The sequence below is a fragment of the Grampus griseus genome, assembly GCF_964374135.1.
Source record: "Grampus griseus genome assembly, chromosome: 18".
NCBI classification, from domain to species: domain Eukaryota; kingdom Metazoa; phylum Chordata; class Mammalia; order Artiodactyla; family Delphinidae; genus Grampus; species Grampus griseus.
The window spans coordinates 5,647,932-5,661,139 of record NC_139012.1 but is presented as its reverse complement, the minus strand read 5'-3'; the positions used below and the strand labels follow the sequence as shown (position 1 = coordinate 5,661,139).

Genomic DNA, 13,208 nt, shown 5'->3' with positions numbered 1-13,208 from the left:
TTCAGAGGACTGGGTTATTTTTGTGTTTGCTCCCATTATTGTTATTTTTGGAGTGATGTTGTTTTTCCCAGAAGTAGCTGTCCAATTTTTTTTTTTTAAAGCACGGAGCATTGGGACCACTTAATCGCCACAAATGAATTTCCCATCTTCTGGTGTGGATCGTGTGCAATCTTAAAGTATATATTAGTAAAAATCTTTCACTTTATATCCCTTGTGTTCTATATATCTATTATAAATACATCCTACCTTCCTTCTCCCCCTCGACATCATAATTTATTTCGGTCCTCGGGACTCTAAGAGGTTTGCCATGTGTGCCTCACCTTGATACAGGGCCCCGAGCTGTGGCCTCGCTCAGTACCTACCCCTTGGCCCTCGCGGCCAGGACAGCACCGCCATAAACCAAAGTGTCCTAAGGCGCAGTGGGGAGGGGAGCGGCGGGGAAGGGGCATTGGGGGGGTCGGGGAGTCTGACCTACCTTTTATATATGAGAATGCCTTAATAACGTCGATGATGATGGAATTACAGCCTGTGTGACCTTTGGCTTTTAAACTTCTAGGTCAGATTTGGCTCTCTGCTAATCTCCTAAATGCTCTCCCTGTGTTGAATAAAATGTGATAAGTATAGCAGCTGAGTCTGCCTTAAACATTACCCAAAGCAGACCGACGACTTTCCTACAGCTTCACCGCTGTACATCCTATTGCCAGTACCACGAGAGTCCTGCCGGTGTCCATCCGTCCCTCCAAGCCTGGCCCTCTACCAACAATGCCCCTTTGTTCCACCCAGCGTAGAGGGACTATTTCTTTTTTTCCTGTGCATTGCTCTTTGATAAGAGTGAATTCCTTCAAATGCACCCTAATCTACCGTGTGTGTCGTTGTGTCTCCTACTTGCCTCTTAAAATCTTAGCAAAACCAAAGTGCTGTGCTATCTAATTGGAGTTTTCCCTCCCAACTCTGCTTCAGAGGTGGCAGAGCTGAACTGCCTTTGCAGACGGCCTTTCCCCCGGCCCTCCCTCCCGTGAACTCCTCACCTTCCCGGGCTGACAGCCTAGTATCTGACTGGAAGGCTCCTTATTAGCAAACAAAATTTCTATCCTTGTATCGCCCATTCGGCGGTAGCTGCTGCAAACAGATGAAGCAGGAGACGCCAAACGTTATTAATGTCTCATTAGTGATACGGAGTGTGGCGTGAGAAGAAATCTCATGTGAAGGCCTGCAGCGCCCTGGATGACAGGAGTGTGTGCAACAGTGAGGACTAAAAGCTAGCGCTCTCCGAGAGCCTCACGCGGCCAGAGTCTGTGCGACAAGACAAGTCCGGGGTGCAGCTCGGGGGGGGGGGAAGGGCCACGCCCGAGGCGGAGGACGGCCTTTCCAGGCCCAGCAGCCTGGGGGCCCTGGGACACCTGCCCGGGATGCTCCCGCCCACCGACCGCTCTGTCTCCCCTCGGCTCCTGCGGAGGCCCGAACGCCCGTGGTACCCGGAAGAGGAGAGGGGCGGGGCGCGCGCGGTCCCCACACGCATCTTCCACGCGAGTCTTCCAGCTGCCGGGGCGCATCCTTTGTCACCGCGGCCGAAACGCTACAGACTAGTAAGCTGTCCGACTCCACAGGGCTCTCCCGAGAAGGAGTGTCCCCTCTCCCCGCTGTGCGCCAGTCCGTCGCAGACACAGGGGGCCTCGGACCCTCCGCGGGCGGCAGCGGGACAGTAAGTTTCCTCCGGGAAAGCGAAGGCACCGCCGAGGCTCAGACCTTGTAGTAAATGTTCGCCGGGCTCTGCGGCGGCATCTCCTGGACTATGTACACGGGATGCCCGTAGTCCCCGCTGACCTTCTCGTAGTGAGGGCAGAAGACACTGTCCGCAGTCCTCAGCGGGATGATGATGTCGCTGGGCTCCGAGCCGTTGTTGTTGCCGCCGCGCTTGGGCGTGGCCAGCGTGCTGAGCGACAGCGTGGCCGTGTGCTGCGGCGAGTGCTTGCGGTGCCGTCTCCGGTACTTGAGCAACAGGACCACCAGCGTGATGATGATGACGATGAAGATGATGCACCCTGAAGCAATCCCTGCGAATAAGGCCACTTCGGAACCGAGGATATTGTTCCCAGAATGTCCGGCGCTGTTGCCGTCTGTGCTGGAACCTGCAGGGGGTGGGAAAGAGCAGCCGGAAGAGTCACCGCTCTCGCCGGGGCTGGCCGGCTGCTGGCTGGCCAGACACTTCCCTGGCAGCTAGACTGGCAAACCAAGCGCCTCGTTCAATAGCTAAATGCAGGGATAGATTTAGGAGGCTGGGAATTAACAGATACACACTACTATATATAAAAGAGATAACCAACAAGGACCTACTGTAGAGCACCGGGAACTCTACTCAATATTTTGTAATAACTTATAAGGGAAAAGAATCGGAAAAAGAATATATGTGTGTATATATAACTGAATATCTATACATAACCGAATATATATATATATATATGTATATATATAAAACTGAATCAGTGTGCCGTACACCTGAAACTAACACGGCATTGTAAGTCAGTTATACTTCAATTTTAAAAAATAGCTAAATGCAAACGGCAGAAGCCAGCCATCGGGGAGATGGAACTCCAGGTGGGACTTTGATGCTGCTCCCAGACCTCATTGCTTCCCTTCTATACATCATCATCCATCAGCTGCGTGGACAGGTTGCGACAGCCAGCCCTTGATCTTGCCCCACGCCTTAACCCAGGTCAGCCAGCCTGCGGCCACCACCAGGAGGAAGAAGGGAAGTGGCCGATTCTCCAGGTCAGCATCTGCCGCCCAGGCCATGCTGTTCTCGTGCCCTTTCTGGCTACCGTGGCTTCATGGGAATATCCAAACCGCCTGCCTTTAAAGACAAGCCCTGCCGACGGCTGGCTGGAGAGCTTGCAAAGAGGGATGGGGCCTGGGAAAACGTTCAACCCGTAACTCGTTTGTATTATTTGATTTACACTTAAAATATATTTGGAAGGCAGCAGAAAACTCTCACACGGAACAGACTGCCAACCCAAATGTTAAGCACTAAAAAATTGCCTGGCATCATTATATTATCCATTTATCAGTTTGTCATAAGAATTTGACACATCTTGTCATTGAAAGTTAGAAATAACAACTTTCCTCTTCGAAGCTTGGAAAGAGATGGAATATTGCTACAGATGCTAAATTCGCACGACTACCAACTAGGCATGCGGATCCCTAATACGGAACTGCTGACGTCTGCTCAGCGACCACCATATAAAAAATTCATTCCCGTGGTAACAAACACATAGCTATTTGTTCAAAGACCGCTAAAAAACCGAAGTTAAACGGCAGTCAATTTTATCCAGTATTCTAAACCTCTGCCAGGAATCCGTTTAATATTTTATTCTACACTGAAAATGTGAAAAAAAATTTTTGACGAAACCACCTGAAAAATGTGGCATTACGCAACATTTTAAGATGTTACCATCTTGAATGTAGAAGAGGATCAATCAGGCTCTCTGTGGATTAGATATAACTAGATGAAGCACTGGTACAGTTATATATACATTAACACTGGCTTGAAGCTAGGTTTGCAAACAGCACGATAAAGTGTCAGCCAATGAAAACAGCTTTGATCTGAAAGAGCAGTGCTAATAATTGGCACTTACAGCCAATTATGATGAATTCTACTCTTTTGAATGTAAGACTTCTGTGGGAATTAATTATTTTATTCTGGTTGAGTAATTGACAACAACTGACCGAGAGCAAAGATTACTGACTGCGGGAGCTACAAGTTCATCCTCCTGGTGCAGAAGTACTTGGACTCTGTTCTACCTGCTGTGATACGAGCAGTGTGGAACACACAGACCTAGGCACACATGGGTCACGCTGCTATACCTGGATTTGGTTTGACAAAAGGACTTGTTGTTGAACTTCTTCCATTTGTACCAGCTTCAAGTTCTGGCCGTCTTGTTGGATCATTATGCCTGGTTGACCCAGCGGAACTCGCATCTATATGAAAAACAAGCGATTACTTACAGCACAGACATCTGATGGGCTCTAGCTTTAGGAGCTGGATCTATATCTCAAGAGGCACAAATAGAAATGAACATAAGATTCTTTATGCAAAGTACTGTGAGATGCAAGAATATAATTTTCCTTTGAAAACAAAACGGTTCTACTAGTTATTTCAGAGGTTTAGATGGTGAGGCCATCTGTGGAAACCGTAGGGATTCTTGCATTTGGCAGGCAGAGCACTGCAGATGACATTTTAATTTAACTGAGTGAGTTGACTGACTACTATCCCAATTTCTAATTAGAAGAATATTTCTTTCTGCACAAGAGGTCATCTCTGTGTGAAAAGGCTCAGGGAACACAAGTCTTCTGTAGTCAAGATGCAGAAATGGGCAAAATGGCAGAAGCTTAGTTTGTATTCTGGATATTTTAATGGTGAACCAAAGAGGTGTTTTGCTTTTAAGAAGGAAAAATATATCTGTAGATACAGACATGGCAATAGACATTGTACCTGGCTGACCTCAACTTTTAGAAGTATCTCCAGTAAAAGAAGTGGGTTGCAACAACTTGAGGAAATCTGTCAGTGGCTCAAGGTGCAGAGAAAAGTTTACTTTGGAAACTAAACTGCAGAGTGAGTGAAGGCGCGTGTGGGCAACGCTGGCGCCATACTAGCTGGGGGCTCGACCAGATCAGTGGCTCCGTGAAGCAGCAGACGGTCTTTACCTTGTCCAACTTTCATGAGGATCTTCATGGCTCTTGTCTGGCACACCCCTCCCTCCTGGTTATCCAGGCCCTCCAAAGACCCATTTGATGTAGCTGATTAAAAATAAAATGGACAAAACAAAAAAATAAAGAAAAAATCAGGAAATCAATAAGCCAAGTTTACATGAACATGAAATGTCTGAAAACAATTTGGAAAATAAGAATTCACCCTTAGTCACAAGTTTTCTTAAAGTATGGGATGCTGAAAGGCAAAACGAAAAAAATAAAGAAATAAAGAAAGATGGATATCGTCCACACTGCCGCACATATGACCTCTGGTTTCCAATGTACTTAAGTGCCTTCTCCTCCCTTTATAATTAACGGATTTTGTCTGATTCTACAGATAAAAGGGACAGCATCTTCCAAAAACCTGACTATTTTGGAGTTAACCTCCTAAAAGCAGAATAGTAAATACGGTAATTTCAAAACGTGGTAATCATCACACAGCACCTGCTTCCTCTACTATAGATTTCCTGCCTCAAGAACAATTACCTTGATGCTCCCTGTTTGTCAAGCATCCAACTTCTATAAACACTTGGAGAGGAGACTCCCACGCCCCTTTTCTTTCCTCAGCTTTGCTTGAGCTTAAAAGGTTGTACTAGAATGCAAGTCTTCCAATTCTGGAGTTTTCCTCCATCATTTTGTACTCGACCCGAAAGAACGGATGTGTTATTACCACCACCATCGACCTTGGTCAAACTCTTCAACCGAGCTCCCTGGTGCAGAACTCTGAATGCACAGAGGGACTCACAGGTGCACACTGCTCTCTGAGGGGCCTGGGACGGCTCAGGACCTAAGGTGAGGACTTGGTTCAGGTCCACCAGCTTGATGCCCTTCCCACCGCGAGAAGGAGGAGGAAAGACAGAACATTTGACCATTTTCGGTGTCTGTTTTTTACCAACAGCCTATGCCCTACTCTGTTTCAACCCATTGTTCTATCTCTTTAGGATGGTGAGTTCTCTGAAGAGCGCTGTAACTAAAGCTGTAAAAAGATAGGCTGCCAGGTACCTTGCTGAGGGACAGGATTTAAATTACAGGTCAAGTTCCAGAAGAGAAAAGGAGGTGGGGAGTGAGACGTTTTCATTCCTCCACAGTTCAAGGGGCAGGGAACGTAAATGTTTCATAAACAATTCTGCCAGGTAAATCCTTCTCTACTTTAATTATCAAAGTTTTGTCAACTAACTCTATACTTTTAAAAGCACTGAAAAAGGGACAGATTTCCTGAAAAAAATTCATCCAAAGACATTCTTTTAATGGGCTGTTTGTTTTCCAAATGGTGGGGCAGCAGACAAGCTGGACAAGCATGCATGGAAATATGCATGCTGTGGGTAATTATCTTGGCTGGAAAACAAGGCCAGGATTGACTTGTCTTTGTGTTCTCAAGTTAGCGACTTTTACTTTCTCTGTTTTCCTTAATAATAATCGCTGCCTCTTGTGTGCAAAAATATCTCTTTGCTTATCTGAGTGTTTCCTTAAAGTCCAGCCTCACAATCATATCTCACTCTTCTTCTATTGCTGACACAGAGTTTCTCCTGGGAAACTGGGCAAAAGTTGCCATCAGTTTTTTGTTTTTTAGGGTGAAAAGTAGATAGTATCCTCTTGTAGATTGTTGAGAAAATGTGTGGCAGATAAATTAGAACAAATACCTAAGAACTAACTCTGCATGCTTCTGCGACTCTTAAAAAAAATCTTTTTTTTTTTCCCCCATTTTCTCCATCTTCTTTCCCTTTTGTTTCTTCCAAACATGTACCTAAATTTCAAAGTATCCTTTCCTCCTAAAGGCTTAGAACAGTATGGATATCTACAAGCAGGCACTCTTTCTGGCCAATTTCAGAGCAGTGCTATGATCTTCACTTATTCACAGTTTTCTCATCTGATCTTTCTCAAGATGTAGGATATGCTTTTATATAGAAAGAAACAGTGGAAAGCGGATGTCTTTATTCGGCTGACAGTTTCAAAGGTTTAGTTTACTTAATTCAAGTGGAATCTCCATGTTTTCTAATTAATATACACATAAATGCACCCCAATGCAAAGTTCAATGCCTAAGTTTTTCTTGCTAAAAGTTTAACACTAAGTTAACAAATGATAAAAATAAGATCTGAAGGGTGGTACCCAGAAAGAAAAAAGGTGTGTGGGGGGAGGAATACAGATTTACTGAATATTTATTTTAACCTTGAGGTAAAAAGGTAAAAGGTTCAGGTCTAAAAGAAAAAAATAAAGGAATATGAGAAAGGACAGACAAGGCATGGCAGAGAACAGTCCCTGGTAAACAGAATTCAGAACTGCATCTGCAGAGGCAGAAACTACAGATGACTTCTGCTTTGTCAGTCTGGAAGTGCAAGAGGTGCACATAATCTGAGTGGCGTTTTCTTTTGATTTTAATGCGTAGGTCAGTGCCTTTTCTGAATACCAATGCCTTCGTGGAGAGCTCCCTTTTGTTTACTCAAAGTGATATCTGAAGAACTCCCAAATGTAAAGAACTCCAAAAGCATTCAAATTAAACTGCAATCTATAATTTAACATCCACAACTATACATGGTAGGAAGAAAACTGGGTAGTGTGAGATGAAACGGCTTTGCATCTTTCACAGTGGAAACTTTTTTTATGCCTGGGGGAGGACTAAACCCCTCAAGCCCTGGAGGTGCACAGAAGGCACCTGAAAATGCTGCCTTTGCTGAGTTCTTGGAGGCCGAGGCCACTGCTGGGATGGGGGAGGATGAGGGGAGAAGGGGGAGGGCAGGCCAAGAGGCAGAACTTTGGGAGTGAGGAGGGCTCTTCTGCTGCATTCTGGGCTCTGCATCTTTCCCCTTTAAGTCAGCTTGGAAGGTGCAAAGGCTACTGGAAGATACTGAAAAATTCATTCCTAACAACAAAACAGCATTCCCAATACTTGGCTGCTTAAAGGGGGGCTAAACTTTAAAATTCAGAGGAAATCCCCTGGCGGTCCAGTGGTTAGGACTCGGCGCTCTCACTGCTGGGGCCTGGGGTTCGATCCCTGGCTGGGGAACTAAGATCCCCAAAAGCCGAGTGGTGCAGCCCCCCCACCCCCAAAAAATATGGTTAGATGCTCCGCCAGAAAAGATTTTTGCCCCAAGTTAGGTATGATGTAAGCAGTCAGGGAAAAGCCTGGTTTTTGTTTTTGCTTTTTTTAAACATCTTTCTTGGAGTATAATTGCTTTACAATGGTGTGTTAGTTTCTGCTGTATAACAAAGTTTATCAGCTATACATATACATACATCCCCATATCTCCTCCCTCTTGTGTCTCTCTCCCACCCTACCCATCCCACCCCTCTAGGTGGTCACAGAGCACCCAGCTGATCTCCCTGTGCCATGAGGCTGCTTCCCACTAGCTATCTATTTTACGTTTGGTAGTGTATATGTGTCCATGCCACTCTCTCACTTCATCCCAGCTTACCCCTCCCCCTCCCCATGTCCTCAAGTCCATTCTCTACGTCTGCGTCTTTATTCCTGTCCTGCCCCTAGGTTCATCAGAACCTTTTTTTTTTTTAGATTCCATATATATGTGTTAGCGTACGGTATTTTTTTTTTCTCTTTCTGACTTACTTCACTCTGTATGACAGACTCTAGGTCCATCCACCTCACTACAGATAACTTGATTTCGGAAAACCCTGTTTCAAGATGTGAGCACCAACGGAAACTTCAGAAGGTCAACTTCATAGCAAGTTCAATTATAAAATAACTCAGAGTAACTTCAACTTACTTTATATTTGATCTCCTAGTAAAAATTAATGTCTCTTCCCCACGATCTGCTTAACATGGAGAGTAGAGAGCGTGGGCCTAACGCTAGAGCTGCCTGCCCACCTCACCACCTTGAGAAATGGCGCAGCTCAAAGTCTTCTGTCCTCATGGCGCCTCTTTACTGGCAGCGAATTCTGCAATAAAGCCTCAAGATTAATATTCTGATTTCTGCTGCAACAGCCAGTCACCAAGAAGCTTTAAAAGCCTTAGTGGCTGACTTTGAAATACAACAAGAAATTGCTAATGCTTGGGAACAAAATCTACCTCCATTTCAGGAGACGGTTTTGCAATTATTCTTATTGTTGATTTGAATGTATTGGGAATTTTTAACTTGGATAAAGTAAAAACAAACGGTTAACCTCATTCTACTTAGCTTTCCTTTGCGTCTCTCTAGCAGCATCATCTAATGCCACCACAATCACAGTATTACTGTACTAACTGTATGAAACTGCATTTAATCATTTAGAGATAGAAAAACTAACACTGTTATATCTAAGCTTTTAGTGCCAGGCCTTTGTTTTTCCTTGGCCCAGGGAAAAAATAGACTTTATAAAATTAAAAATTACTAGAAAAGTATATCTAGTTAGAAAAGAGGTTTAATAAAGATACATGGGCATTTTATAGCGTGCTTTTAAAAGCTTTTGCTTCAGGGATCTAACTGCATGTAGTGAGTGCACTGAAATCACTAGATTGTTCCCCCAGGGCCTGATTTTAAGTGGGTGGAGATCATCGCTCAGCAAAAAGTACCCTGAGTTCACAATGCCTAAAAGTTCCCTTCACATCCGAAAACTACTCCGCCAACATCCGGGCGTTCCCATTTATTTGTACACGAACTTATCTACGGTGTGCTGGTTATCTGAGTAGAAAAAAGAAGAACCAGTGGGCAAAGCAGACTGAAAGGGCAGGAATATTTCTGGCTGTGTTTTTTAGACTGTGCCCACGGAGAGGAAGTCCTATCGCATTTTAATGCGTCTTCATTTGGTTGTTACTGCTCTGCACACCAGGAAGGGTAAGCTGCTGCCTTGGATCTTGGCTGTTTTTATTTCAGTCTATCACTTCGGTAGTCAGATGGAGAATTAACTGCTGGATGTGTGCCGAAATATGGGTCCCATGCACAAAGAGGTTAGGAATGAGGGCAGCAGAAAAAAATTCTACAGAGTAAATGCATCCCTATGAAGGAGTATTCTTAGGTTATCATGGAAAGAATGAAACATCAAAATATACTATTGAGGACATTTTATACTATTTTACTTATTTGTTTATTTTTTTATTTGGCTGTGTGACACGGCATGTGGGATCTTAGCTCCCCGACCAGGGATCAAACCCGTACCCCCTGCGTTGGAAGTGTGGAGTCTTAACCACTGGACCGCCAGGGAAGTCGCTATACTAAATGTGGCTTACTGGGATGGGGCTGGGATGGGGTGGGGGGTTGATGGACACTCCAAAGCAAATAGTTTTTATGAACTTCATCAAAGAGGTCCACCAAAGAGACACAGATAATAAGCATACAGGGTCAGGAAAATGAGAGAGTTCAATTTTTTAGTAAGAATGAAAACTTTGTGTTTATATAAACTGCACATGACAAAATTTGCTCTTATTTGATTACACAACAAAGAGCATTTTATGAAAGTCCTCTATCATCTTCTTGGCACTATTCTTGTCCATCATGTCATCATACACTGGCCCTGCTAATTCTGATTTCTTAGGGCAGCCTTTCAACATATCAGTCTCCTGAAACTCAACTCAAGAACTAGAAGAACTAGATGCCTATTACCTGGCAAACTTAGGAAATAAAAGAAGCAGAACCAAGTGAGAAACGTGAAAAGTAAAGCCATGACATTAAAATAAATATGACACATAAACTAGGTTACTGTTTTCTTCTAGCAGGGCTGACAAATTTTTGAGTGTCTAAAAACAAAAAATTAACTGAGGTATGTAAGTTGAAAACCAGAAGGCTGATAAAAATATAACTACCTAATGTGAATATAAAACTCAGGAAGCTAAGATCTACCCTACTTCACACCCTGACACGAATTCAAATTCAAAATATATGATGCACATTCAAAAAATGTACTAAAGAGACAGGAATTCAATTTCTAGAACTCAGTGTAGTTCAATGCCTTGGGTATCACGGTTATCCTTTAAGATACCAACTTAGAAGAAAAATTCTAACCATGGAAATGACAACAACCCCTGACTGCCAAAAATAAATGCCCTTTTCTTTAATTAATAAAAACTTCTGAAGCAAAAACATCTGTATAATGTGCCGAAAGGACGATGAAAAAAATCACTTCTTCTAACTTCTTCCTTTTTATATGCTTTTCTCTGTGGATTTATAATCAAAGAAATGAGAATACACCACCATGATTTTCCAAAGGCCTCACTATTTTGCTTGGTGTAATATCAAAAAAAGTTCAGCAGTATTTCAACACATACGGCAGTTTATCCCAGAATGCCTGATCTTAGAGTAAAAGTTTTATAGATTCTTCTTAAAATGGCCTCGATTTGACAAAAGAAAAATACAAAGGAAGTTACAGGATGTGTGTGTTTTTCACCCAAGGAAACGGTGTTCCAGAACAATGGGATGAATCACCTGAACTAAACCCACATCATTCTGGTTGTGTTTTGAAATTTGAAAGCAGTAAGTCAGGCATTAAGAGGTAACAACTAGCTTAGCCCCAGTGACTTCTTTACAGCACAATTAAGTAGTTTCTCCACTAGACAGAACGCTTTGGAAAAATGAGTTAAAAAACCAGAGTCACAATTTAGCCCATTCTCCCATATTAAAATATGAGTAAAGATACCAAGTATCCCGTGTAAATGGATGTTCTCGAATAAAATGGTATAATTTTATTTCCTCAATGTTAAATGTTCACCACGAGCAATGATAGGATATTCTACTGACAGCTTAGAAATGAGAGTTTTGAGAAATGTAACCCTGAAACTTTTGTAAACTGCTTTTGTTTCTGTATTCACTGAAAGATTGGATGACATATTACTTTGCCACCTTCACTCTTTTGGGAAGAGGGAAGATACAAAGATACAAAGAACTGAGTCTAAAGGTGCCAATATATGTTAGTATATTTCCTATCTCCCGTGTTATGTGAGACTTGGACGTTGAGGGAGGTCAGCCTATAGAGAGAACGGTAGTAAACACCATCCCTAGAACATAAGAAATTCCATCACAGCTTACTCATTAAACCTCTTCACCATTAAGAAGTGTATACAAAAATTAAGGTAGTGACAATCACTGAAGATGCTAAGAGCCATAGTCATCTTTGACGAGATAGTCCTGAAAAGCCACTGACTATATACAACCAGAGTGGAAAAGAACAGGTGGTAAATGTGAGTGTGCAAGTATGTGCACACATAGCAGGGATATGTCAGTGACAGAAATACCTTCCAGGCTCAGTGGGTGCTCTGACACTTTCCTGAGAAAGATCAAATAGGCCTGGTAATAAATCACCTGGCCCCTCTTTTTACAAGAGGCATGCTTAAACACATGAGAGCATTTATGAGTGGCTTACTTTCTTTCCCCTCAAAATATTGCTTGCAACACCTTGATGTCTTGATTTTTCATAAATTCTGTTGTGGGAAAACATCCTTTTCTGAGTCTAAAATTTTATTGCTACAAGTTATGATGATTTATGCAGGTAGAATCTCTCATTAGGCAAGAAAAATTTTCAACAAGATTTCATTAAAAAACTTTACATCTAGCGTGCTTTCAGGGAGTTAATCTTAGTGTCACAATGATTCAGAATGAATTGTGAGAATGTGATAGTCAATGGTTAAAGCATAATTTACCTTTATACATGGGAGTCAACCTTAATATGGGCTGAAACCTACTAAGGAAGAAGAATCATGTTTTAAAAATAGGGGGCCAGATGACCACTTCAATATAATGACCAAACTCACGTTAAAAAAAAAAAAGAATGATGTCAGAGTTCTAAAGATAAAACATAATTCCCTATTGTCTATATTAGCTTTACTTAAGCATTCTGATTTTTTTTAAAATATGAGACTTCCTGGTCAAGAGATAGTGATAACATCTAATAAAAATATTCTGAGCCATGAAGAAACATGTGTTTGCATGAATTATTTCTAGCACACAATTTCTAGCCCATCCCGAGTTTTTGACGGTCTTCATCATTGACATATCTTTGTGGAGATGTGGAAATGTCTAGAGAGCGAAGGGTCAGAGTGAAAAGTTCACAGTGGGGAGGGCACACATCCCAGAAGCCTCATGCTCAGTCTGCTGTCACTAATCGCCTGCAATGATATTAATGACCCAGTAATTGGGAGACCGCGGCACTGAAGTGGAAAACCTCCATCTGAGGCAGAGTTCACCTCTGGGTGGTAGGGCTTCACCAGTGACTGAATTAATGTTTGCTGACAGCTTAGAACATAACACTGTAGATGAGAAAATGCACCACTCTGATGGCATAATAGCTTAGATGGACATGATGTTATTTGCTTTGACCATCTAGAGACCAGTGGTAACCCCGGTAAAGTGCCCTGTCTGAATTTGCCCTACACATGAACCTAATTCCGTTCAGGGGATGTGTTCTATGCTCCAAGAAGCCAGAGCAATTTTCCACATGTTTGCTTCAATAAAAGAATACCTTCATCTCCTGGTTTAACATCAGGAACAAGGAAACTGGGTTACTCCACTAATGCAGAAAGCCATTTGCAAAGCAGGACTGTCTT

At 42.9% G+C, this 13,208-nt stretch overlaps 1 protein-coding gene across 1 annotated transcript in view; it reads right to left on the bottom strand.

The window, feature by feature from the left end:
• Positions 1-1,309: 1,309 nt before the first annotated feature.
• Positions 1,310-13,208, bottom strand: part of EFNB2 (ephrin B2) — a 43,041-nt gene continuing 31,142 nt past the window's right edge. Inside the window, exons 3-5 of the mRNA XM_082675965.1 lie at positions 4,702-4,794; positions 3,862-3,975; positions 1,310-2,129 (exon numbers count right to left, since the gene is read on the bottom strand). Of these exons, the coding sequence (XP_082532091.1) occupies positions 1,741-2,129; positions 3,862-3,975; positions 4,702-4,794 (596 nt within the window). The 3' untranslated portion in view covers positions 1,310-1,740. The remainder of the gene's footprint in view (positions 2,130-3,861; positions 3,976-4,701; positions 4,795-13,208) is intronic.